Source organism: Halichoerus grypus, chromosome 7 (genome assembly GCF_964656455.1).
Source record: "Halichoerus grypus chromosome 7, mHalGry1.hap1.1, whole genome shotgun sequence".
Classification (NCBI taxonomy): domain Eukaryota; kingdom Metazoa; phylum Chordata; class Mammalia; order Carnivora; family Phocidae; genus Halichoerus; species Halichoerus grypus.
In genome coordinates, this window is record NC_135718.1 from 71,367,125 (window position 1) to 71,392,997 (window position 25,873).

At 44.4% G+C, this 25,873-nt stretch overlaps 1 protein-coding gene and 1 pseudogene across 2 annotated transcripts; one reads left to right on the forward strand and one right to left on the reverse strand.

Annotated features, from left to right (window-relative positions):
* Positions 1-4,297: 4,297 nt before the first annotated feature.
* Positions 4,298-5,421, reverse strand: LOC118546027 (ADP/ATP translocase 2-like; annotated as a pseudogene).
* A 9,623-nt stretch (positions 5,422-15,044) lies between these two features.
* On the forward strand, positions 15,045-22,960 carry COA6 (cytochrome c oxidase assembly factor 6). 2 transcript variants are annotated; one of them, XM_036108667.2, is made up of 3 exons: positions 15,045-15,198; positions 15,897-16,056; positions 21,581-21,875. In XM_036108667.2, exons 2-3 carry the CDS (start codon positions 15,913-15,915, stop codon positions 21,674-21,676), a joined length of 240 nt encoding a protein of 79 aa, XP_035964560.1. In that variant the 5' UTR covers positions 15,045-15,198; positions 15,897-15,912; the 3' UTR covers positions 21,677-21,875. The 2 variants fall into 2 exon arrangements, with proteins under 2 accessions (XP_035964560.1, XP_035964562.1); XM_036108669.2 differs by lacking the exon at positions 15,045-15,198 and adding an exon at positions 15,331-15,739 and having other exon boundaries at positions 21,581-22,960.
* The last annotated feature ends 2,913 nt before the right edge of the window (positions 22,961-25,873 follow it).

The following is a 25,873-nucleotide window of genomic DNA, read 5'->3' on the forward strand; positions in this document are numbered from 1 at the left end:
AATTCACCTTTCATTTCTGCCCTTAGAGACTCTATGTTGCCATTAATGGATTTCTCCATTCTAGCCATTGTCTTCACAATTGCTAGCCTGAATGCCATCTCTGACATCTTGGTTATATCTGCATCCATTTGTAAATCTGCAGCATAAGTCATAATCTCTGAGTCTTTTCTATTTTGGGGGCTCCTCCTCCTAGTCATTCTGTTGATGGGTGTTTGAGGGAATGTATAGAGTCAAAATTATTGACCAGAACCCAAGCAAGATGCACCTGTTTTCTTGGGACCTTAAGGTTGCTGGCCTCTTGTTTTCCCAGCCTGTCTTCTGCGGGAGGGGCCTGCCGTGCTGTTACTCAGGCAACCCTGTTTGGGCGGAGTTGCCCTGCACCCCTGTGGCGGGGGATGGGCTCAGCGGGAATCGGTCTTTGGGGCTTTTGTTCTCTGGCGGGTTTCCACGTCTCTTCCGCGAGTCAGAGCAGAAGAGACTGTTTCCAACCCTCTGCCTCAGAGCAGAGAGACCACAGTCTGTTCTTCAGTGAGCTCTCCAGGCCACACTGTCTCCGTTTCTGTCCGTGCTGCTATAAACTGCAGCATCCTGGGTTGTGCGCCCCTCCGCAGTGCTCCCAGTCCTGCCTCCAGGTCGGGGCACGTCTCTGCCCTTTGTGCTTCTAAAACCGCCAGCCGCTCCCAGTTCGAGTGCACAACCGCGCCGCTCCGGTTTTCTGCCCCGGGGGCTGCAGTTACCCTGCTCGACCCCACCACTCTGGGTTTCCGCCCCGGGGGCTGCCCTAAAGTCCTCTCCCGACGCTACTGGTCTGCGAGTCTGTGCCTGTCTGCAGCGCGCGAGGCTGTCGCTCACCGGCACTGTAGGATCCCCATGTCCAGGTACCCTCCCGCTGCCGTTTATCCTCCAATATCTGCCCGTGGAATCACGGCTCCCCGCTTTGTACCTCAAAACCAAGTGCCTGCGATACTCTGTTTGTAGAGATCCAGATCTTCTTACATCTCAGGCTGGTTTCATGAGTGCTCAGAGTGGTCTGGTAGATATCCAGCTCAATTCCGCGGACCAGTTGAAATAGGGTCCCCTACTCCTCAGCCATCTTTTCCCTTCCTCCCGATGGTCTGGACATTTTAAAAATATGAATTATTATAATCCATGAGCATGGACTATCTTTTCATTTGTTTGTGTTGTCTTAAATTTCTTTAATCAATGTCTTAGAGTTTTCAGAGTATAGGTCTTTCACTTCCTTGGTTAAATTTATTCCTAGGTATTTTATTCTCCTTGATGGCACTGTAAATGGGATTATTTTCTTAATTTCTCGTCTCTGCTACTTTATCATTAGTGTATAAAAACACAACAGATTTTCATATTTTATTTTGTATCCTGCAACTTTATGGAATTCACGTATCCATTCTAATAGTTTTTAGTGGAGTCTTTAGGATTTTCTATATATGTATCATGTCATCTGCAAATAGTGACAGTTTTCCTTCTTCCTTACCAGTCTGGATGTCTATTATTTTTTTTCTTGTCTGCTAAGGCTAGGCCTTCAGTACTATGCTGAATAAAAGTGACGAGAGTGGACATCCTTGTCTTCGTCCAGATCTTAGAGGAAAAACTCTCAGCTTTTCGCAGTTGAGTATGATGTCAGCTGTGGATTTGTCATATATTATGTTGAGGTATGTTATCTCTAAATCCACTTTACTGAGAGTTTTTGTCATGAACAGATGTTGAATTTTGTCAAATGCCTTTTCTGCATCTATTGAGATGATCATATAGTTTTTATCTTTCATTTTGTTAATGTGGTGTATCATGTTGATTGATGATATTGAACTGTTCTTGCATCCCTGGAATAAATCCCACTTGATCATGGTGAGTGATCTTTTTAATGTATTGTTGAATTCAGCGTGCTAATATTTTGTTGGGGATTTTTGCATCTATGTTCATCAGGGATATTGACCTATAATTGCTTTTGTTTTTTTTGTTTTTTTGTTTTTGTAGTGTCTTTATGCTTTTGGTATCAGGGTAATGATGACCTCACAGAATGGATTTGGAAGTTTTCCTTCCTCTTCTGTTTTTGGAATAATTTGAGAAGGACAGGCATTAACTCTTCTTTAAGTGTTTGGTAGAATTCACCTGTGAAGCCATCTAGTCTTGGACTTTTGTTTGTTAGGAGTTCTTTTATTACCAATTCATTTCATTACTACTAGTAAGTCTGTTTGGATTTGCTGTTTCTTTTTTATTCAGTCTTGGGAGATTGTGTTTCTAGGAATTTATCCATTCCTTCTAATTGTCCAATTTGTTGGCATATATTTTTTTTGTAATAGTGTCTTATAATCCCCTTTAGTTTTGTGATACTGGTTGCTACTTCACCTTTTTCATTTATTTATTTGAGTCCTCTCTCTAGAGTCTGGCTAAAAATTTATCAATTTTGTTACTCTTTTCAAAAAAAACCAAATCATGGCTTCATAGATCCTTTCTATTGTTTTTTAACCTCTATTTCATTTATTTCTGCTTTAATCTTTATTATTTCCTTCCTTTTGTTAGCTTTGGGCTTTGTTCATTTTCTAGTTCTTTTAGTTGTAATATTAGGTTGTTTATTTGAGATTTTTCTTGTTTCTTGAGGTAGGCCTGTATTGGTGTAAACCTCCCTCTTAGAACCACTTTTGCTAGGGGCACCTGGGTGGCTCAGTTGTTAAGCGTCTGCCTTCGGCTCAGGTGATGATCCCAGGGTCCTGGGATTGAGCCCCATGTTGGGCTCCCTGCTCAATGGGAAGCTTGCTTCTCCCTCTCCAGCTTACTTCTCCCTCCCCAGCTCCCCCATGCTTGTGTACCCTCTCTTGCTATCTCTCTCTATCAAATAAATAAATAAAATCTTAAAAAAAAATAAAAGAACTGCTTTTGCTGCATCCAAAAGATTTTGGATCATTGTGTTTTCATTTTTATTTGTCTCCATTAGGTTTATATATAAAATCTTATGTGTATAGCAGGACATATTAAGTTGATGGTTACTTAATTTTCAAGACATTCTAAAAGTGCTACATTTTTACACTCCCCCTCCACATTTATGTATATTATGTCATGTTTTACATCTTTTTATTTTGTGTATCCCTTGATTAATTTTTGTAGATGTAATTGATTTTACTAGTTTGTGTTTTGACCTCCATACTGGCTTTATAAGTGATTAATCTACTACCTTTATATTTGCTTTTACCTGTGAATTTTTTTACTTTCATTAATTTCAAATCAGTTCTCTTTAACATTTCCTCTGGTTGGTTTAGTGGTCATGAATTCCCTTAACTTTGTCTGTGAAATTCTTTTTTTTAAGTTTTTTTTTATTTTTTTTATTTTTATGCTTTTAGTAATCTCTATGCCCAACATGGGTCTCTAACTCATGACCCTGTGATCAAGAGTCACATGCTCTTCTGACTGAACCAGTCAGGCACCCCTGGGAAACTCTTTATCTCTCCTTCTATTCTGAATGGTTATCTTCCTGGGTAGAGTATTCTTGCTTGCAAGTCCTTTTAGCCCTTTGAATATATTATGCCACTCTCTCCTGGCCTGCAAAGTTTCTGCTGAAAAATCTGCTGAAAAATCAGCTGAAAAATCAGCTGAAAAATCCTTATGGGGTTTCCTTTGCGTGTAACGGTTTTCTTTTCTCTTGCTGCTTTAAAAATTCTCTCTTTATCATTACTTTTTGCCATTTTAGTTATCATGTGTCCTGGTGTGGAGCTCCTTGGATTAATCTTGGTAGAGGCTCTCTGTGATTCCTGGATGGGATGTCTGTTTCCCTCCCTAGTTTAGAGAAGTTTTTTGCTACTATTTCTTCAGATAAGTTTTCTGTCCCCCCTTCTCTTTCCCTTCTCCTTCTAGGATCCTTTTGATGTGAATGTTATTGTGCTTGATGATGTCATTGAGTTCCCTTAACCTATTCCATTTTTTATTTTTTTCTTTTTGCTGTTCAGCTTGGTTGCTGCCCATTACCCTGTCTTCCAGATCACTGACTGTTCTTCTGCCTCCTCTGAACTGCTATGGATTCCCTCCAGTGTTTTTTGTTTGTTTTTGTTTTTTTAGTTTTAGGTTGTTTTTTTTTTTTCAGATATTTTTTATTTCTTCAAATTTATCTATCAGGGGTGACAAAAAATATAATTGAGTCCCATCATCATGGAAATGGCTTTATGAGAAAACTGGTCAGATGAATATTATTGCTTCCCATTTTCAACCAGTAAATAGTTGCTGTTGATAAATAATCAACAGTCTGTCAAGAATGCTCAAGATATGTTATATAATACAACATGCCTGTTCACAGGGGGAGGGGGGACTAGGAAATAACTTATGTGAACTTCTTGATTTCATCATACAAGACAAGCACAAAAGCACCACCATGCCTCTGAGAACACTGGACCATGCACCCTTGAAAAAAGCTTTGGCTCTCTCATCACAAGCAATCTTCCTTCAGCAGTCAAGCATGCCTATGTACATGATGTCAGTTCCTTTGCACCCTGACTGCATCACCATATGGTGACGAACAGTGTCAAATGCATAGGAACTCGACCCAGCAACCGCTGTGATATCATCCAGCTGATGAAGATGTGAGTATTCTTGGGCTCTTGGAAGCATTCCTTTGTAGTGTCATGCATACCAAACTATAGCTCGGTAGATGATAATACTCTGCAGAGACACATTAAAGCCTTGGCACAGGCCCTTCATCCCATCAGATTTGTAGATCTTAACCAGGCAGTCACTGAGGCCTCGGAATTCCCTTTCAGCTCCAGCTTTGCCCACATCTGCGGCTAGATGGGTTCAGGCAAAATTAAGAGAATACACAAAACACAAGGATGTGACCAGTGGCACCACATGATGCCAGATTCCCTGCAAAGTAGCACCAGTACTGGGTTCCCTTGTCCACACCACCCAGAAAGATCTGCTTGTGTTCATCTTTTTTTTTTTTTTTTTAAAGATTTTATTTATTTATTTGAGAGAGAGAATGAGATAGAGCATGAGAGGGGGGAGTGTCAGAGGGAGAAACAGACTCCCTGCTGAGCAGGGAGCCCGACACGGGACTCGATCCTGGGACTCCAGGATCATGACCTGAGCCAAAAGCAGTCGCCTAACCAACTGAGTCACCCAGGTGCCCTGCTTGTGTTCATCTTTAAAGGCAGAGTTGAGAGCCTGAGTGGGGAAGTATCTGATGACACTGGCCAGGTTACCATATGAGAAGGAGAGGATTTCCTGCTCCCTGGGGATATGAGCCACACAGTCTCTAATGCCCCTGTATTGCTTATCTGCGGTGATGTGCTTGCTGGCGTGCTGCACCTGCAGCAGCAGCTTGTCCCACTCGATGGGTGGTGCTACTGTGGCCTTGGAGACGGCCATGGCTACTCCACCCACCAGGAGGTCCTTGACAAAAGACACAGCGGTATCTGTCATGTTGAAAGAGGAGATGGGTGACTGCCTAGTTATTGAACTCTTCATGTCTGGCTGGTTCTGTTTTATATTTTCTGTCTTTTTGTTGAAGTCTCGCTGAGATCTTGCACTCTTTTCTCAAGTCCAGTAAATATCTTTATGACTGTTACTTTGAATTCTCTATCAAACATATCACTTACCTTTCTTTTTTTTTTTTTTAAAGATTTTTATTTGACAGAGAGAGACACAGTGAGAGAGGGGACACAAGCAGGGGGAGTGGGAGAGGGAGAAGCAGGCCTCCCGCCGAGCACGGAGCCCGATGCGGGGCTCAATCCCAGGACCCTGGGATCATGACCTGAGCTGAAGGCAGACGTTTAACATCTGAGCCACTCAGGCACCCCTCACTTACCTTTCTTTCACTTAGCTATTTGCTGTGATATCGTCCTGTTCTTTCATTTGGGACATATTTCTCTATCTGCTCATTTTGTCTAACTCTCTGTGTTTGTTTCTATGTATTCAGGAGGTCAGCCTTGCCTCCTGGTCTTGAAAGTAGTGGCCTTGTGTAGGAGAGCTCCTGTAGCGCAATGCCTCCTGGTCCCCAGAACCAGATGCTCAGGGAGGTCTCCTATCTGGGCTGCATGCATTCTACTGTTGTGGCTGAGCCACATTTGCATTCAGCCCACTCTGCCGGAATGACTTGCTTTGACTGTTTGGGGCCCACCGGGCAGGGGCTGGTCCTTGCAGTGTTGAGAGGTCTGTCTGAGGCTGCTGTGAGCTCCTCCGTGGGCAGGGTCAGCAGTTGTGCTAAGGGTCTGCAGTTAGCCTTTCTGCTGCAACTGTAGGTGCACCCCACAGCCAGGCTCTCTCCTGCACGGCCCACTCAAAGGCTCAGCTGCTGGAACTGCAGATCCCCTGGTGTGTCTGGTTATCTCTGCCTCTCCCTCCGGCTTTGGAGTAGCACTAGTCCCGGGGCTGCCTGCAGGCTGTGGCAGGGCAGGAGCTGCTTTGGATGGATGCCGGCCTAGGTGGGTTGGATGGGGTGGGTCCACAGGAGGAATCCAGGGGCAGGTCATGTGGTGTTAGCAAGCTAGGTGGGGAGCATTAGGGCTGGTGTCCGCAAGTGTCTTGCTACCTAGGCTCAGAGAGGGCAAGAGAAAATGCACCTACCAGCATTTTTGTTCTTGGAGAAGTCTCCCGAAGATCCCTGTCACTCCAGCACATGTTCTGAGATGAGTAAATAAGGCTCCTTTAGGCATACCCCAGGAGCTTCTCAAACTGCTGCTTCTGTTCCGTGTCTCAGGCCAGGTTATTTATTATGTTGGCTCTTAAGAGCATGGACTCTGTTTCCTATCTCACTCTGGCTCCCTTGGAGTTAAGGCTGCTGATTTTTAAAATACCCAGAGGTAAGCCCTGCTGATTTTAAAAGCTCATGAAGTTAAGCCCCCCTGGTTTCCAAAGCCAGAGTTATGGGGACTCATCTTCCCAGTGCGGCTCTCCGATGCCCAGGTGCCCAGGCTGGTGTCTGATCCTCTTGCTTCTCGGCTTCTCTGTGCCTGTCGTGTGTCACCTGGGGGTTGGTTCCCAGCTGCATCTTCGCCCCTGCTACCCTTTTCAATGTGGCCTCATCTCGATGATTAACCGTGGAAGATCTGTTTTGCCGGAGCCCTTGGGTCATTTTTCAGTTTGTCACACAAATGTGGCTGTTCGCTCGGTGTGTCTGGGGTGAGATGAGCTCAGGATTCTCTTCCTCCGCCATCCTCCTCCATCTCTTGGGAAAGTACTTATTTAGCAACGTAATTTTGCTGAAATGATGGCAAGGAAAATGCCTTTTGTAAAATCAATATACACTTCTGTATAAATTAGTTAAATATCACTGAAATGTTTGTGTCTCCCCCCCCCCACCCCCCGGCAAACTTGTATGTTGAAATCCTAACCCCTCAGAAGTTGAGGTCTTTGGGAGGTGATTAGGTCACAAAGGTGGAGCCCTCATGAATATAATTAGTGCCCTTATCAAAGAGATCACACAGAGCTCCCACCCCTTCCGCCAAGTGTGGATATAGAAGAAGTCTGTGACCCAGAAGAGGACCCTTATCTGCCCTTGCTGGCACCCTGATCTCAGACTTCCAGGTTCCACAACTGTGAGAAAAAATTTCTGTAGTTTATCAGCCACCCGGCCTGTGGTATTTTGTTATAGCAGCCCAAAGAGACCCCCATCCACAGGACCTCCAGATACATAATAATTTAATTCAGCCTTCTTTGACATTTTTGCACCTTTAATTATATAAAAATTATACCTTTAAACATATTTCATAATGTTGCCACTACAAAGCTACATTAGGATAGAACATATTTCGTTTTTAGCTTAATTCATAACTTTTACGAGCCATATGGAACATGGGCTCCCATTTGTCCCGAATTACTAGAAACAGGCCAGGATAGGCTGGAATAATTTGAAACATCTTCATAATCTTTGTGAATGAAAATATATTACAGTCATCCATTTAAAAACAGATTCTCAGGGGAGATGTTAAAATGTCACTGTATGCTGGGTATAGTAGGTAAAATGAAAACAAACGACAGGAAAAAAAAGGTTCAAAGTAAAGGATTGAAAAATATATGTACTGAGGAAATGCCACAAAAAAGAAAGTAGATGAGATAATATCAGATAACGTAATATAATTCAAGGCCAGAAATATTAAATGAGTAGATAGGGACCTTATATTGGTAGAAGATATAATTTTCTACACCTAACAAGACAGCTGTAAGCTATTATAATGATTTAGAAATATAAAAGAGAAATAGGCAAATACGTAATTAGAGTATTTTAATATGCCTCTCTGAGGAATCAACAACTAATTCAATAACAACAGAAATGTATAGGGTTTGAGCAAATAACCCAGTATAAGCTTAGGTGTCTAGATGGGTGATAGATTCATAGAAACACAAATAGGTACATTTTATGCATACTGACTGATTCACTCAGGGGAGGCTATAAATATTACAAACACCTATGGATTAATTTGAGATCTTAAATCAATGCAGCAAGAATGGAATGTTCGAACTGGTCTTGGGATAATGGAATGAAGGAGGTGAGGGCAGATTTCCACTTAAATAGGGAGATCTGAGTAGGATTTGGTGAGCAGTGACTTGGAAGGGAACAGGTGGTTGAGAGGAAATGTCCCAGGCAGAAGGACCCGAGGGACCAGCCAGCACAAGGCTCTAAAGTAGGGAAGGACTTAATGAGTTTGAAGAACAGTGAGGCAACCCCTAAGGCCCTCTGGCAGTGCCAGGCCCTTCACGTGTGCGTCCCTCTGCTTGAAACACCCCCAACCCCCTTCATAGCTGGAAAATGTCCACTTACCCTTTAAGGTGAGCTCAGAGTTCATCCTCTGTGAAGGTCCCTGGTTCTCCCAGGAAGAAGGTGTTACTCTGTCCTTCATGCTCACAGCACTTGGCCCATAGCTCAGTATTCGTATTTATCACATTGTGGCTTTGGGTTTTCATGCCTGACTCCTGCCACCCAGCTATGAACAAATGGAAAGCAAGGACTTAGCTCTGCTTCCCAGTAGGTCAGGCTCGGTACCAAAGACACTCAGTAAGCATTTGTGGGTCAAATGAAAGATGTTCTGTATTAAACAATGCAATTCCTCTTTTCACTACTTGTTTCCTGTCTTTCATGCAAATGTCAGGTGGGTTCCTAGGCGTCTTCCATGTCTCTGTACTATGGGGAATAATTGGGAAATTATCAACCCCAGCTCTTGGTAGATCTGAGAGGATCAATACGGATGTGAAATGAGTGGAGAGGGTTAATTAACAGCTCTGAGAGGAAAGCACAAAATGGATGTGGCCTCCAATCCCTGAGGCTTCTGGAAGGATCTCGGTCAGCTAAGTCTGGCAGAGGGTATGGGATTGGCTGCTGAGCAGGGAGGAGAAGGGCATCAGGGTGAGGCAGAGGTAAGAAATAGTATAGCCAGGGCCATGAGGGGCCTGACTGAAAGAGCAGAGAGGAGTCAGCCTGGCCAGGGAGGCTGGGGGTCGGATCACAGAGACCTCCCCCAACCTCCCGAAAGGGAGGCCCAGAGACCACGTAGCTGTTTGTTGTTTGTTCTCAGGGAATGGAGCCACACGATGCAGGCTGCAGGGTGGGGTAGGTGGGAGAGAAAACATGGAGCTCAAACCGCACAGGATCCATTACCCAAGACCTGGGGTCCCGCGGGGCTTGGCAGCAACCTGGTGGCAGGGGCCAAACAGATGTCTGCCCCTATGTGAGTGAGGTGAACAAAAGAGTCAGAATTTAGACGGGGAAAAAAAAGAGATTGTTTCCAACCACAGAACAGTAGGCTGCAGTAATAGAGGGGACGCCCACATCCTAGGTCTCAACCAAAGTCAGCCATTTATGGTTTTAAGAGACCTGCTGCGCCCCAACTCTGGACATTTCTATCACCTCCTGCTCTGCCTGGAAGGTTCTTCCCTCATTTAGGGTACAGGTTAGGAGCACAACCTTCTGACGAGGTCTGAGCCGGAGTGTCCACTCTGCCACATCCTTAATGTGCGTCGTACAGTTTACGTCTGTCGCCTGTCCCTGTGCTGTCCAGTAGGGGAGCTGCTAGCCGCGTGTGGCTATTTAGCACGTGAAATGTGACTAGTCCAAGTTAAGATGTGGGGTTTTTTTATTTTAAAGATTTTATTTATTTGTCAGAGAGAGAAAGAGAGCACAAGCAGGGGGAGTGGCAGGCAGAGGGAGAAGCAGGCTTCCCGCGGAGCAGCGAGCCCGATGCGGGGCTCCATCCCAGGACCCCGGGATCATGACCCGAGCTGAAGGCAGACGCCCAACCCACTGAGCCACCCAGGCACCCCAATGATAATATGTTAAATATATTGGGTTAAAGGAAATATATTAGTATAGTTAGTTTCACCCAAGCTGTACTTTGTTAATGTAGCTACCAGAAACTGTAAAATTACATGTGTAGCTTGCCTTATACTTCTGTTGGATAATGCAGCTCTATAAAATGGGGAGAATAGAGCGCCTGCTTCAGTGGGTTGTTATTAAGATGAAATGAGATCATAATTATAAAATGCAAGAGAAGAAAAAAAGAAAGAAAGCAGAAAGCCCCTTGGAGCATAACTACAGTTCACGGGAGGAAAAAGACCAGGAGCTCCCACCAAGCTCTAAAGGAAATTCGGAAGGATCTCTACAGCCAACGCTGAAGCCAGGGGATCGTTCTCCTGTTTTGGTCCCCGCGTAGGCATCAGTGACACTGTTTTGTAAAACAGTACAGATTATAAATAAAAGTCTGTGGGCAGCAACAGAAAAACACCTACGTGCTGTGCTCCTGGGTCTGTCCAGCCCGCCCCGCAGTGGTTTGGGGATCTGCTCTGTTCAGACTAGAGATCCACCCACAGGAAGTTTCCTCTGGGCAGCGGGGCCAGCACAGCACTCTTCCCACCTGTTCGCACTGACTTCTCCCCGCCTCCCCTCTCCTCCAGACAGGCTGGGAGACTACACTCCCTTTGTGTCAAGACGACGCATTTGAAATTCTTTTGTGGCACCACTTTCTTTTACTTGCCCACAGCCTTCCAGATTTTAGAGGGGGAATCTGGCCTTTGCGGTTCTTATCCTGCATTATTTTGGGTTTGTTGGCCTTATCGACATCTCAACATTTCCCTTTCCTTGGTTGTTTTTGTGCTGTTGGATACATCCGTGTTTCTCAGTTGGTGCACCCCGGACCTCCCTGGAGGTAAGGGTGGGGACCATTATCGCTCTGTTTCAAACCTCTTCAGTAATGCTTCACTGTCTGTGCCTTAGGTGTACAGCTGACCACTAGGAAGTGCTTAATTGTACGGGTGACAGCATGGACGACTATTGAGTTTTGACTTAGAAGAGTACATAAAATGTTAAATCTGTTAAAAATTTAGTAATCGCCTTATAAATGGTCTGTATGATCATTTTTACCTTTCTGTGTACTAAAGATGACCTTTTCCAGACTAAACAATTACTCTATTTGTTTAACAATTGTGACAAATAGAGGCGCCTGGGTGGCTCAGATGGTTGAGCATCAGACTCTTGGTTTCCACTTAGGTCATGATCTTAGGGTCATGGAATCCACCCCATGTCAGGCTCCATGTTCAGCAGGGAGTCTGCTTGAATTCTCTCTGTCCTTCTGTATCTTTTCATTACTGTCGGACTTTTTAATTATTCTTGGGTCTGGTTGGTGTCTAACAGTGTGCACTGCGATCTGAATGTTCATGTCTGTGGTTACTAACGTGGATGTAGGTATTTTCTTACATTGCTCATTTGTATTTCCTCTTTGGTGCTGTGCCTATTTAAGCCTTTTGCCTATTTTAAAAACTACATTTTCTCTTTCTTATTGATTCGTTAAGTGTTCTTTATATATCCTGGGTACCAATTCTTTGTTTTACAAACTTCTCCCACATTGTGGTTTTGTCTTTTCCACTCGCTTTATGGTATTGTTAGGTAAACAAAAGTCCTTAATTTTAACATAGTTGAATTCATTGATCTTTTTCTTTATGGCTAAAAAAAAAAAAATTCTTCTTGACCCCAAAGTCATGAAACATTCTTCTGTAGGTCCACGCATTTTATCTGAAATTCTTGGAGCCAGATGTGTTTTGGAATACAGACTTTTTTGGACGTTGGAAAAGTACTAGGGAACACATACAGCATATTTATGTAACACTTTCAACAAGAACTGGAAGAGCACCTCTACTCAAAAAGCAATATTCAAACATTACTATTTCTGCAGCAAAACACATGTAGTCACCTAAGTAATATATAAATAATGACTAGAAAGAGCTTCATGTCACTAAATCACATTTTTCACCTAATGAAAGTTAGGGCTAATGAGTTCCAAAGAGTTTGGTGTTTCAGAAGTATGGAGATTTTGTAATTAGTACAGAAGTTATGGCAGCCTCATACATAAGGATGGAAGTATTTCAAAGTTTAAAGGAACTTAGTGGTGGAGCCGTGGACCTGGAATTTGCGTGTGAAGATTCTTTACTACTGATTTAAATTATGGCTTAGGAAGACTCCTATTTTCTACTCTTGAGTCAGCCAGTTGTGTTTTTCTGGAAATTTGTGCATTTACCTAAATTTTATTTGCATTAAATTGTTCATAAGATGTCCTAACTTTTTTGATGTCTATAGTTTTCATTACTGATATAGGTTAACATCTCTCCTTGTATTGTTCAATACTAACAGATATTTGTCAATTTTATTAGTGTTTTCTAAAAAAAGAATCAACTTTTGGATTTTTTTAATCCATTGTATGCAGTGGTCTGCTAGTAGATTGGCTCCGAACATAACAAAACAAAACACCAGCCTGTTTGTTGATTTCCTTGGAGTGAATACTATCATCACGGACAATTTCAAGCCACTAATTTGATGTTAGTGGCCATGGAGTAGGGGAGAGGTATGCATAATTTTCTCTCCTGTACCAATACAGACAGTCTCTGGCACATTACTTTTGTTTCCCATTTCATTCATTCCTGCTCTTAATATTATTTCTGTCATTTTACTTTCTTTAATTTTGTTCTCTTTTTCTGACTTCTTGAAAAGGGATCTTTAGCTAAAGACTTTTTAGCCTCTTTTCTAATATACTTTGGGCTATAAATCTTCCTCTAAGTCCTGTTTTAGCTGCATCCCACAGTCATTGCTATTGTATTTTATTGTTCAGCTCAAAATATATTCTCATTATCATTATGACTCCTTCTCTGACTAGGGTTTATATGGATTTGTTATAATTCTTTATTGATTTCTAGCTTAATTGCATAATGGTCAAAAAACATGTGCTGAATGATTTCAATCTTTAAAATTTGTTGAGAGTTGCTTTACAGGTAAGTATGCAGTTGATTTGGGGATGGTGCCATGTTTGCTTTCAAAAAAATGTACATTCTAATTTTGTTTATGTTCTGTGTATATTCATTAGGTCAAGTTTATTAATCATGTTAGTCACATTTTCTATATCCTTATTGATTTTTCTTTTGTCTTAAAAATCACTGAGAAAGGCTTATTAAAGTAACCTCACTATACTTTTTGCTTTGTAATTCAGTCCAGTTTCACTTTATTTTATATATTTATCGTTAGTACATATAAACTTAAAATTTTAAATGTTTTTCTTTTTTCAACTCTGAAGTCATCCAAGACTCTTTCTTTTCATCCTTTTTATATCTCATTGGTCATACTTAGAAGATATTATCTTTATATAAACTGCCCTTGGTAGACATAGTGTAAAAGAAATGAGCAGCTCTGGTAAAGATAAAGCATTCTACTATCTTATAGAGTCCACTAACTTACAGAAATACTTTTCATATTGTAGAACCTATGTTTGGTGGTACTTAGCTTCACCTAGCCACTCTGAAAATCTGCACATATTTAATTTGGAAAGGATCAAACAGCAGCCCTAACTGCAGAGCTGTAGGGTGCTCTCAGTTTTATAAGCACTTTAGAACTTCAACAGGACTAGGTGATGCACATGGAATCTGTTAAGAGAACCAGACACCAAATGACCGACTGATCTTTATCTATAAACATGCTTTTAAAGATTCTACTCAGATATATTAACTTGTTTATGTATTAGAAATAGCATCCTTTTGGGGCGCCTGGGTGGCTCAGATGGTTAAGCGTCTGCCTTCGGCTCAGGTCATGATCCCAGGGTCCTGGGATCGAGCCCCGCATCGGGCTCCCTGCCTGGCGGGGAGCCTGCTTCTCCCTCTCCCTCTACTGTTGCCCCTGCTTGTGCTCTCTTGCTCTATCAAATAAATAAATAAAATCTTAAAAAAAAAAAAAAAAAGAAATAGCATTCTTTCAAAATACCTGGAGCAGCTCTTTTAATTCCTTTTTAAAAATACCTTGGTGTTTGGGGAGTAAAAAAACCCACGAGTAAGATTAAAACAAAAATGCAAATATTTATTTTCTCCATTCTCCTCTAATTTGAATTACCTTCCACAATTTCAGATCCAAGTCCACAGATCCTATCTGCAAACTCTAATCACGCTCACATTTTAACTATCACATCTCAGCAGAATGGAACTTTGCTTTCACATTCTCTTTCACTAGATGTCTCCAAATACCAACTAAAAGGACATTTTCCATCCACAGAAGCAAGCAGCAAGGGTTCAAGGCAAGGTGATGATGTTGAGAAATGTACCAGGATGAAAGCTCAACCAGGGGACTAGGAGCTCGAAGGCCTCGGGTTCGCAGCTTGGTTCACTTATTTGCCAAATCTCCTGGGTCGTGTGCCTCTCCCTCACTCCTCCCTCTACCCCCCATTTCCCCTTCCCTCCTCCCCCTCTCTCTCCCTCTCCCCATCTTTCTTCCTCTCCCTCACCCTCTCTACATATCTCTATCTAGGAAGCTTGCAATTAAGCTGTCACATTTAACCACTTCGTCTCGCTCTCATCCCTCGGGTGCAAATTTCCACCCTAAACCTCCTTGTCCGGCAGGACTCGAAAGTCAAGCCTTCCAGGCGGCGCGGGGTGAGATATACATAGAAATTTAGATTAACGAAAGGAGCACAGACCCTCACAGTGGTTAAAAACCTCGGATCCCCGAGGCACGCACCCACCAGTAGGGTTGAGGCCGCTCAGAGCAGCGACAGAGTCCCACCCACTCTCCACCTCCACGCCCCCAGGCACCGCCTCCCGCGCCCGCCCAGCAGGAAGTCGCTGCAATAGGAGAGGAAGCGGAGCCGGAAGTCCCGCCCCCCTTGAACGGTGAACGGGATCCCGTAAGGGTCACTCCAAGCAGGCGGGCTGATTCGCTCCGTGAAGTGCTTCCTTGGGGTGGTGAGTTCTACGCTGCTTGAGCCCCCGCGGGCGAGGCGAGCCTCCGGGCGCCAGGACTCGGCACCGGGCCCTCCTCCCTGCCCGCCCCCCGCCCCCCGCCCCCAGTCTGTTGGGTTTCATGGCCCTTTCCTCCCGTGGGCGCCGAAGGGAACCTGGTGCCGGGCGGGCGAGAGGTCATTTTGCCGCTGGGGCCCGGCGGGCGTGCGTGGTGGAATGGGGCCCCGGGCGGTCGCCGACTCCGCGCGCCTCGCGTTCCTCTTCTGCACAACTGGGTAGCACTCCTGGCCCTGCTGGGTCACTTTGACCCCGTCCATTTATTTGTACAGCAGTTTGGTTCGAACGGCAACCTTGTAAAATGGGCCCTGCTACCCCCGTTTTACAGATGGGGAGACAAGCTCGAGAGGATAAATGAGCTACTCCGAGTGACAGGACTGTGAGAGAACCATAGTTCTAACTCGGTTTCGTGAGACCAAGCCGCCGCCCGGCTGGGGGCCCAGTTTCACAGTGTAGGAGATAAGCTTCAAAAGCGAGTGGTCTTAAGGTATCGTTGACTTAGAACTGATGGATTTCAGCTGCGTCGTTAAAATCCCGAGGTAGAACTTCAGAAAGGGGGTGGAAAGGAACGACAGTGTTAGTGCCTTGCCTTCTCTGAAACGACAAGATCCCTCGTTAACATCAAATGTTATTTTGGCCGACAGCTTGAGCCCACTAGGAATGGCAGCCCCGTCTATGAAAGAAAGACAGGCTTGCTGGGGAGCCCGGGATGAATACTGGAAGTGTTTAGATGAGAACACAGAGGACGCTTCTCAGTGCAAGAAGTTAAGAAGCTCATTTGAATCCAGTTGTCCCCAGCAGTGGGTAAGGCACACTCGGATGGGTTTCTGTTCGCTGTTAAAACGCAGAGAGCTTACAGTGTTGCGTGGTAGGCTGGGAGATGAAGCACCGTCGTGGGAGGCACCTCAGATCTAGTTTGTGTGAGCAGCAGAGAAACCCCTGCCTGGAAATCTGGACTTTGTTTTATGTTCTTCTATCAGGCAGACATTTGGGAAATGTCACCTGACACTTTAAAGATCACTGGAAACAAACCTGTAAATAATAACGAACAATTCCAACCCGCTAAATTGGTAGATTTCTCCAGGATCTTAAGAACAATATTTAATCTTGGGCAAGAGTTGGCAAATTCACTGGCCTAGAGCTACTATCAGAATTAAAGCATTCCCTGTTGCCCACCCAAAATCATATGGTCATTTACCCAAAATATGAGAATAGTTTAGGAAGTAGGAGGATGTTCGTGTGATGGGTTCTGTCACCAGCTGCCCCAAATGCCTCCCTGACAGTTTTCCTGCTGTGTGCCGCCTGGCCCTAGTCTGGGAGTGGGCTGGAAAAGGGAAGGAACATTGAGCTCAGTAAATTGTCCTGTCTTAAGTGTTTGACCCTCTTATATCAGTATCCTTTCAGGTGGGTGGTTTGCTCGCGGTTTCTGGAGGAGGCATCTGAAGGTCAGGGCATTGAAATAACTTGCTCAGTATTGGTCAGTGAGTGGCAGAACTGTAATTCTAAGTCAGGCCCAGCTGGCTAATGGAAGCTTTGACCCTGAATTTGTGCTTTCCCACTCCATCATGCTGCTGCAGGTATAGCAGACAGCTGGGAGAACAGCTCATCTTAGGACGTGGTTTAGGGTCTTCCCTGTCACACCTCACATGTTTAGATGAGGAGCCGGAGGGGTGCAGGAGACCACTAGAAGGGTGGGGTCATAGGAGGAGGGCTGGGCTGGGAGTGAATGCAGTCAGGAGAACGTGCTTTAGATGAACTCTTCATCTGTAAAACCAGCATAATGCAACCTATCTCATGGGATTCCTGTGAAGACTCAGTGTCTAACTTGACATATAAATAGAAACATGATCAATGTGGGGTTTTGTGATTGGATTGTGTAATGATTTAGGCAAAAAATACTATACATCCCTGGTTTTCCCATTAGGATTGATGCACCAAGAATAACTCTTGGTTTAAGAAGTAGGTGGAGAATGTGGGAGCTTGGGCTAACTCAGACCTGAGTCCTTTAGGGTCCTGATACTTTTCCTGCCTGTGCTGTCCCCTTCTCACTGGGCTCTCTGGCCCTGTGGTCACCGAGAGCAGGGTGGAGCTGAGAACCGGGCAGGAACTCTGGGGGCCTGGGTGTTGGTGGGTTCTGTTCTCACCCCACCCCCCGCATTTTCTCAGGAGAATTTTGTCCCTGGGAGACCTTTTGACAGCCTTGCCATGATTTTCCACCCAGGTGACATGTCATAATCATGTGGAGATTTTTTAAAGAGCTGTGTCCCAGACCTCACCTCAGATTTACTGAATGTCTGGAAATAGAACCCGATCTTGGCTCTACAAGTGATCCCGATAACCGTGGTTAGGAATGCCTGTCTTAGCCCCTTTGCAAAGTCACGCTTCCGTCCTGTTTTTATCCCCCCCACCCCTCTCCTCGGAAACCCACTGCTTTCTCTCCAGCCTGGTGATTAGCAGACCCTCCCATTCCCCTTCTTTCGGGGCAGCTTTTGTTCTCTGCGTCATAAGGGGCTGCTTCTTTATTCTCTGTCCCTCCCACTGGGACCCTGGCTGAGGGCCAGCCTGCCCTCCAGGTTACTGTGTCCTGCTCGCAGCTCATTTACTGAGTATGTGCTCCGAGCACTTCAGATGTGCCCTCCACCTCCGCTTTTCTCGGTCACCTAGTTTTGCAGACAAGGACATGGGCGCATTGAAACGAAGTCACCTGTAAGTGCAGAACCTGGATTTGAGCTCAGGAGTGTGAGTCTGGACCCCATGCTTTTTCCCTTCTCCACATCCTCCTTCCTGTGCCTGTCATGCAAGAACAAGATCCATGAAAATAGTCTGCACAAGCCTCATGGTGTCCTAGAAACTTAAGTCATAACTATAGTCTATTTAAATACAAAAGCCCGATCTCTTTGGGTGCCTCTGAGTCCTTGCCCTAGCTTTCCTCCTGCTCGGCTAGCAGCCACGCCTGTTGGAGAGCTTTCCTGTGCGGCTGTTCATGCCAGTGGTCTTCTGTGCTCTTCGTGCTCCCAAGGCATTCTGCTCTCAGGTGTTGATGCCTCGTCCGCAGCTCCAGAGGCACCTGTTGAGCTGTCTCAACAGGTTTAGATGTTCACAGGACCAACCTTGACCTCTGCATATCCAAGTCTGAACTCTTCCCCATCCCGTACCCAGCAGGCCTCTCCTCCCATTACTCAGTGAAAGACACCAGCACAAACACAGCCCCAGAGCCCAGGGCCTCAGCCTTCCTGGCGGGGCTTACTTGATGAGCATCCGCAGGAGGGAAGTGGGACAACACGACAGCCCTGCAGTGGGGGCAGGCCCAGTGTGTTTCAGGAACAGCAAGGAGAGAGGGGCGGACGTCCGGGTCAGAGAGGGATGGGAGGCCAGGCGCGGTGGCATTTACTGAGTGCTACGGGCAGCCGCTGGAGAGTTCGGAGTTCCACAGGAAGGAGAGCTGCGAGGATACGAGAGGGAGTCTGTGAATACATGGTGGGCTCAGGGTCCTACAGGGCAAGGGAAGAGGTGGCCGCTCAGAATTGGGATTATGGAAAAGCCGTATTTATCGGTAAGGCCAAGGCCTACGCTTTGATCCTGGGAGCAAGACAGGTTGGAGGACGAGATCACTGAAGAGGCCAGGGCCACGGAAGGCCTGACCACGTGGACAGCCACCCGAGCTTTAGGACAGGAGTACTGGTGGAGAAGGGGGCACAGGCTGCAAAGCGCTAGCCGACCCCACCAAAGGAGGGAGGGGGGTGGCGTAGCAGACTCTTCCAAGTGACTTCAGCATCTGACGGTGTTCCGCTGCCAACACTTGTGTTCTGCGGCAGTGCTGTTCGCGCTCAGCCTGCTCCCTCCCCACCTGGGTGCTCTGCTCGGGGATTGCCTGCTGACGTCTTACCCTGTAGTCAGAGACTAGAAACGGAAAGATTCTTCCAGAGCTGTGTGAGAAGGTGGGGAGGCCCGTGGGGGAAGGGGGTCAGAAAAGGAAGTATCACTTGGGTCTGTTCTGTGTGAGGCATTTATTATTAGTTTTAATTTCATTCCGTCTTTTGAGTACTTTTGTGTCTGTTTTACACAGTAGGAACTAAGGCTCAGGTGAAGTGACTTGTTCAAGGTCAGCTAAGCAGTAAGTACAGCTTTGTTACATACAAACTAAAATGCTGGGTGTCACCAGAACGAATTACTCTTCTCTGACGCTTTACTGCTTTTATGGCGCTCATCAGCCTAACCTGTGTGACAGGCCGACTGAAAGTCTCCTGTTGGTTCATCGCTGAGGAGGGAGCAGGGCTGAGATCCATCAATCATTCCAGCATCATCCAAGAGACCTGATCCCAGTATCAATTTCAGAAACCCCAGCGTTTCGGTGTTCGCAGTACTGTCTTGGATCTCCTGTAAGGGCGTGGAGGATGCTAGCATCCCACGGACACAGTCCTCCTCCGTACGTGCTCGTTGGCTCGTGAGCCCAGAGAGGGAGAGCGCGGGCCCCGTGCTGAGGATCCCCGCCTGCTAACTGAGAGAGGGCTGGGGTGGAGAGCAGTTCAGGTGGAGTGTGGTCCCTGCAGACACCGGGAAGCCCATCCGGGACCCGGAGCAGCTCTGGATGGCCAGCATTTCCGGGCCGGTGGCAGATTCAGAACGGACAGGTGGGCAGAGATTAAGCCATGAATGGCCTTGTTTGTCTTGCTGAGTTTGGATGTTGACCTTAAGTCTGTAGGGATGCCCGGAAAGACCTTCCAGCAAGGGACACGATCAGATTTCGGTTTTGAAAAGATCACACTTGGCAGCGGCGTGACCGATGGATTAAGGAGGGGAGAGAAATGAGGGCCTGTGGTGTAGTGATGAAGAGGGAGTGGGATTGAAGGGTTTAGGTGGACAGTGGTGCGTTCACTGAAAGAAGTATTAGAGGAGAAACGCGTTTGAAGAGGAGCTTGGTTCAGGCCGAGCTGGGACCAATCTGCTGGTAGGACATCTACACGGAATTGTCGGTCAGACAGTTGGGAGATGTGACAGGATCTGTCACAAAGATCCGGACACTGTCCTCTTCTTCCTGTGGCACCTTGTATGCAGAACACCCATCCCAGCCACCGGGGTAAATCTGTAGTCTGGTAACCATGGAGACCACACACCAGAGGAGCTGTGGGCATCTCACCGGGCACAGGAAAGGAGTCCTCCAAGGATTTAGGGGCGGGGTGGAAGTAGGTAAAAGAGAAATGAAGCCGTGCTTTGGTAAGCTCAAAGCAGGGCTGCGATAAACAGGTCATTGTCAGCTCTGGACTGAGAAGGGACCCAGGGACCTATTTTCTTAGAGATCCTGCTCCTGGGCTGGAAATCAAGGCTGCTTCTTTGTGTTAGGTTGCCTGGGATCCTCCAGGCAAAGGTAGGAAGTTGCATTTTTATTGCTCTAACCTCGAAGAGCAAATTTCTGATAGTCTGTGGTTTTAGAGGACAAGGGTTCTTGGTCAGTATGAAAGCCATACTCACTCAGAGGGGACTGTTAGGACATTCCATGGCTGTCGTGTCCCCGGGAGAAATGTTAACTCTGCAGCGGCTTATCTGTCTCTCTCATGCCAGCATGAGACGGAAGTGTACGTGCTCAGTCTAATTTTCACTTAGGCTCCACTAAATAAGAATTAAATCCTAAGAAAAGCTTTTAACAAAACACCTAGTGTTTTTTTCTCCTGACAGTGAAAATGTGTGGTGGTCTGCCTTTGCCTTGTCTGCAAAGCAGCACCTATCTAGACACTTGACAGGTTTGTGACCTTGATTTTCTACTGTAATTTTGCTGTTTCAGAATATGGGGCTTTAAGATACTTCAAATTCCCTATGGCAAGAGAAGGATATAAATAAGATGAAGTCTTTAATTTACTAAAATTTTAGCCACTCATTCACAGTTTATAAATATAATAATTTTTAACCATCTGTCACAAATGTGTGTTTCTGGATGAGATAAACTTGATCATAGCTGATGAACTACAAAACTTATTGAACTTACAGTTGATAAGAAAAACTTGTACAGTGTCTTTAAATTACGAAGTTTTATGGCCTACGAACTCTGAGCCCACGTTCACATGTCTAAGCACAGGGACATTTCTCGAGGAGAAGGTCCGTGGGTTACTTGAATTCTCCATAGGCTCTTGAACCCAGAAGGGGTTAGGGCTCACTGGTCTCCACCATCTTTGGAGACTCTTATACATCATATGACTTGATTCAGAATGATTCTAGAATACAAATCACTTAGGCGACTTACTCAACTTATGTTGAATAATTTGTAACATGTACATCTGTGCTTTTGTTTAAGCTGTAAAACTTGCCCTTATTTCAAACACTTTTTTCTCAACAGATAAAATATTTTGATAAAAGAAGAGACTACTTAAAGTTCAAAGAAAAATTTGAAGCAGGACAATTCCAGCCTTCAAAAACAACTGCAAAGTCCTAGGCTGCTCCTGAACTTCTCAGAAGGTTTGAATCATGGTAAATAGCGTGACTCGGTCCACATAAACAACTCTTTAAAATGATCAAGTAACAGATTCCATCATTCAAACTATGAAGAATCAAAATGGTATGAAAGATGCTTAGTTTTAATTTAGTAAGGAAGCTATATTTTAAGGAAAATTAAAGCCTATTATAAAAACCCATGTTTTGTTGTTTTGATTGGAGTAGTAGGTGAATCTTACAGATGCAAATACAGGCGTACCTTGGAGATTTGCAGGTTCAGTTCCAGATCACTGCACTAAAGCAAATACCACAGTTAAGCGAGTCAGATGAGTTTATTTCTCCGTGTATATATGAGTTATGTGTACTATACTGAAGTCTTAAGTGTGCAGTAGCATCAGGTCTAAAAAACAATGTACATACCTTAAAAAAATGCTAACTATCATCTGAGCCTTCAGCGAGCTGGACTTTTGCTGGTGGAGGATCCTGTCTTGATGTGGATGGCTGTGGCCTTTTCTTAAAAGTAATGAAGTTTGCCACAGATTGACTCTTCCTTTCACAAGTGATTTCTCCTACCACCTATGCTCTTTGACAGCATTTTATCCACAGAACTTGTTTCAGAATTGGAGTCAGTCTTCTCAAACCCTGCTGCTGCTTTATCAACTAAGCTCATGTCATATTCTAAATTCTTTGCTGCCATTTTGACAGTCTTCACAGCATCCTCACCAGGAGTAGATTCCATCTCAAGAAACCACTTCCTTTGCTCATCCGTAAGGAACAACTTCTCATCCCTTCAAGTTTGATCACAAGATGGTAGCAACTCAGTCCCGTCTTCAGGCTCCACTTCTAATTCCAGTTCTCTTGCTGTTTCCGCCACAGTGACTTCCTCCGCTGAGGTCTGCAACTCCTCAGACTCATCCATGGGGTCTGGAATCCACTTCTTCCAAACTCCTGTTAATGGTGATTATTTTCACCTCTTCCCATGACTCCTGCATGTTCTTCATGGCATCTAGAATGGAGAATGCTTTCCAGGCTTACTTTGCCTGGACACATTGGAGGCGGCACCATCTCTGACAACTCTGGTTTTACAAAAGGTTTTTCTTAAGGCTTGAAAGTCTAAATGACTCCTTGATCCATGGGCTGCAGAATGGATGTTGTGTTGGCAGGAATGAAAACCACAATCTGGAGGTCCATCGCCCACAAGCAGTACTATTTTGAAAGGAATTTTTTTTTTAAGCAGGTCTCAGTAGTGGGTTTAAAATATTCAGTAAACCATGTTGTAAGCAGATGTGCTGTCCTCCAGGCTTTGTTGTTCCATTTCTACAGCACAAACTTTTATTTAAAGTCACCAGCTGCATTAGCCCCTCACAGGACAGGCAGCCTGTCCTTTGGAGCCAGACACTGACTTCTGCTCTATAGCTGTAAAAGTCTTAGATGGCATTTTGTTCCAAACAAGGCTGTTTGCGCCGCATTGAGAATCTGTTGTTTAGTGTGGCCACCACCGATTAGCTTAGTAGACCTGGATAACGTGCTGCTTTACCTGCCACTTTGATGGTAAGGACATGGCTTCTTTCATTAAGCCTCATGAACCAACCTCTGTTAGCTTCAGACTTTTCCTCGGTAGCTTCCTTACCTCTCTCAGCCTTCATAAAATTGAAGAAGTAGGGCCTTGCTCTGGATTAGGCTTTGGCTTCAGGGACTGTTGTAGCTGGTTTGATCTTCTATCCAGCCCAATGAAATTTTCTCCGTTGTCAGTGATAAGGCTATTTCACGTTCTTCTTCATGTGTTCAGTGGAGCAGCAGTTTTTAAAAAAGGTTTTATTTATTAGAGAGAGAGCAAACACACGAGTTGGGGGAGGGAGAGGGAGAAACAGGCTTCCTGCTGAGCAGGGAGCCCGACACAGGGCTTGATTGCAGGACTCTGGGACCATGACCTGAGCCGGAGGCAGATGCTTAACTGACTGAGCCACCCAGGCACCCCAGGGGAGTAGCATTTTTAATTTCCTTCGAGAATTTTTCTTTGCATTCACAATTTGGCTGTGTGGCAAGAGACCTAGCTTTTGGCCTGTTTTGGCTTTTGACATGCCTGCTTCACTAAACCCAGTCATTTCTGATTTAAAGTGAGACACAGGAATCTTCCTTTCACTCGGAGGCCATTGTAGGGTTATTAGTTGGCCTAATTTCAACATTGTTTTGTCTCAGGGAACAGGGAGGTCAGAGGAACGGCACTGGTTAGTGGTGCAGTCGGAAGACACACAGCATTTACATGTGCCATCTTATACGGGCACAGTTCATGGTGCCTCAAAACAATTAACAGTAGTAACATCACAGAGCACTGTAACATAATGCAGAAGTTTAAAATACTGTTGAGAACTAAACTGTGACACAGACACAAGGTGAGCCAATGGTGTTGGAAATAATGGTGCCAATAGACTTGCTCAACAGAGCTGCCACAAACCTTCAATTTGTAAAAAATGCAGTCCCTGCAAAGTGCAGTAAAACAAAGTATGCCTCTATTGTTAGATAATGAAGAAAGCAGGTTGTCATTGTCTGTCCTGGGAGTCGGCATTTTAATATAGGCACAAAGAAATAAGGAATGGAAGAAAAAGGTTGAACTTAAAATATACAGGTAAAATAGAGACCATGTATAAAAAAACCTACAACTAATATCACACTCAATGGTATGACAATAAATGCTTTTTCCCTAAAATCAGTAATAGGGTAAGGATGTCATTTCTCACTTCTGTTCAACACTGTGCTGGATTCCTGGCTACTTCACTGAAACAAAAAAGAACAAGCATATGAATTGGGAAGGAAGAAGCAAAACTGACTGTATAAACAGAGTACAACATTTATCAAGTTCCCCGTCCTACGAGGGCATGGTCCATGGTGCCCCAAGACTGTGACAGCAGTAGTGTCCCAGACCACCACCACAACTGTAATACTGACTGAGACACAGAGTGAAACAGTGCTGTGGAAAATACTGTGCCCAAAGACTTGCTCAGCACAGAGTCGCCACTTGTGGCAAAGATGATCTCTCTGTAGAAAATCCCAAAGAACTGACAAGCTCCTAGAACTAACTGAATCTTAGGTGGCAAGAAGCAAGGTCAGTATACAAAAGAAAATTCTACTCTTGTATACCAGCAAGGACTAACTGGAACTTTAAAAAAATGTACTAAATTTATAGTAGCACTAAAAAAATAAAAGGAATACTTGGTATAAATCTATGTATAGGACCTATATCTGAGAACTAAAGCATAAAATACTTAGAGAAGATCTAATTAGATATACCGTAGTCAAAGATTAGGGAATTTTTTTTTTAAGATTTTTTTATATGAGAGAGACAGAGAGAGCACAAGCAGGGGGGAGAGGGAGAGGGACAAGCAGACTCCTCGCTGAATGGGAAGCCCGATGCAGGGCTCAATCAGGACCTGAGCAAAAGTAAGACACTTAACCAACTGAGCCACCCAGATACCCCTCAGTATTCGTAATATACTGTTAAATTCTCCCATTTTGTTCAACACAACCCAAATCAAAGTCCTAACAAGCTTCTTTGTGTAGACACTATTGACAAGCTGATTCTAAAATTTGCATGGAAAGGCAAAGGACCTAAAATAGCCAAAACAATTTTTTTTGAAAAGAACAGCCTTAGATGATTCGTATTATGTGATTTCAAGGCTGAGTCTAAAGGAACAGTAATCAGAACTATGGGTATTAGTAAAAGGACTGATACCTAGGTCAGTGGAACAGAAAGAATCCAGAAATATACCCACATGAATAGAGTCAGCTGAGTTTGAACAAAGGTGCAAAGGCAACTTAATGGAGAGAGAATCGTCTTTTCAACAAATGGTGCTGGGAAGTGCACATCCATATGCAATAAAATGAACCTTGACACACCTGACACCTTGTTAAAAAACTCAAAATGGATCATAGAACTAAATGTAAAATATAAAACTATAACACTTCTGGAAGAAAATACAGAGGAGTTCTGCATTTTAGGTTTGAAAATATTAATTTTTAGATCATGACATCAAAAGTGCAATCCATCAAAGGAAAAAAAAAAGTTTTATAAAAGCTGAACTTTATAAAAACTGAAAATGTTTTCTCTGTGAAAGAAAATGAAAAGATAATTATAGACTGGGAGAAGATCATGTATCATAAAGAACTTGTATCCAGAATAAAGAATTCTAAAATCTCTAAA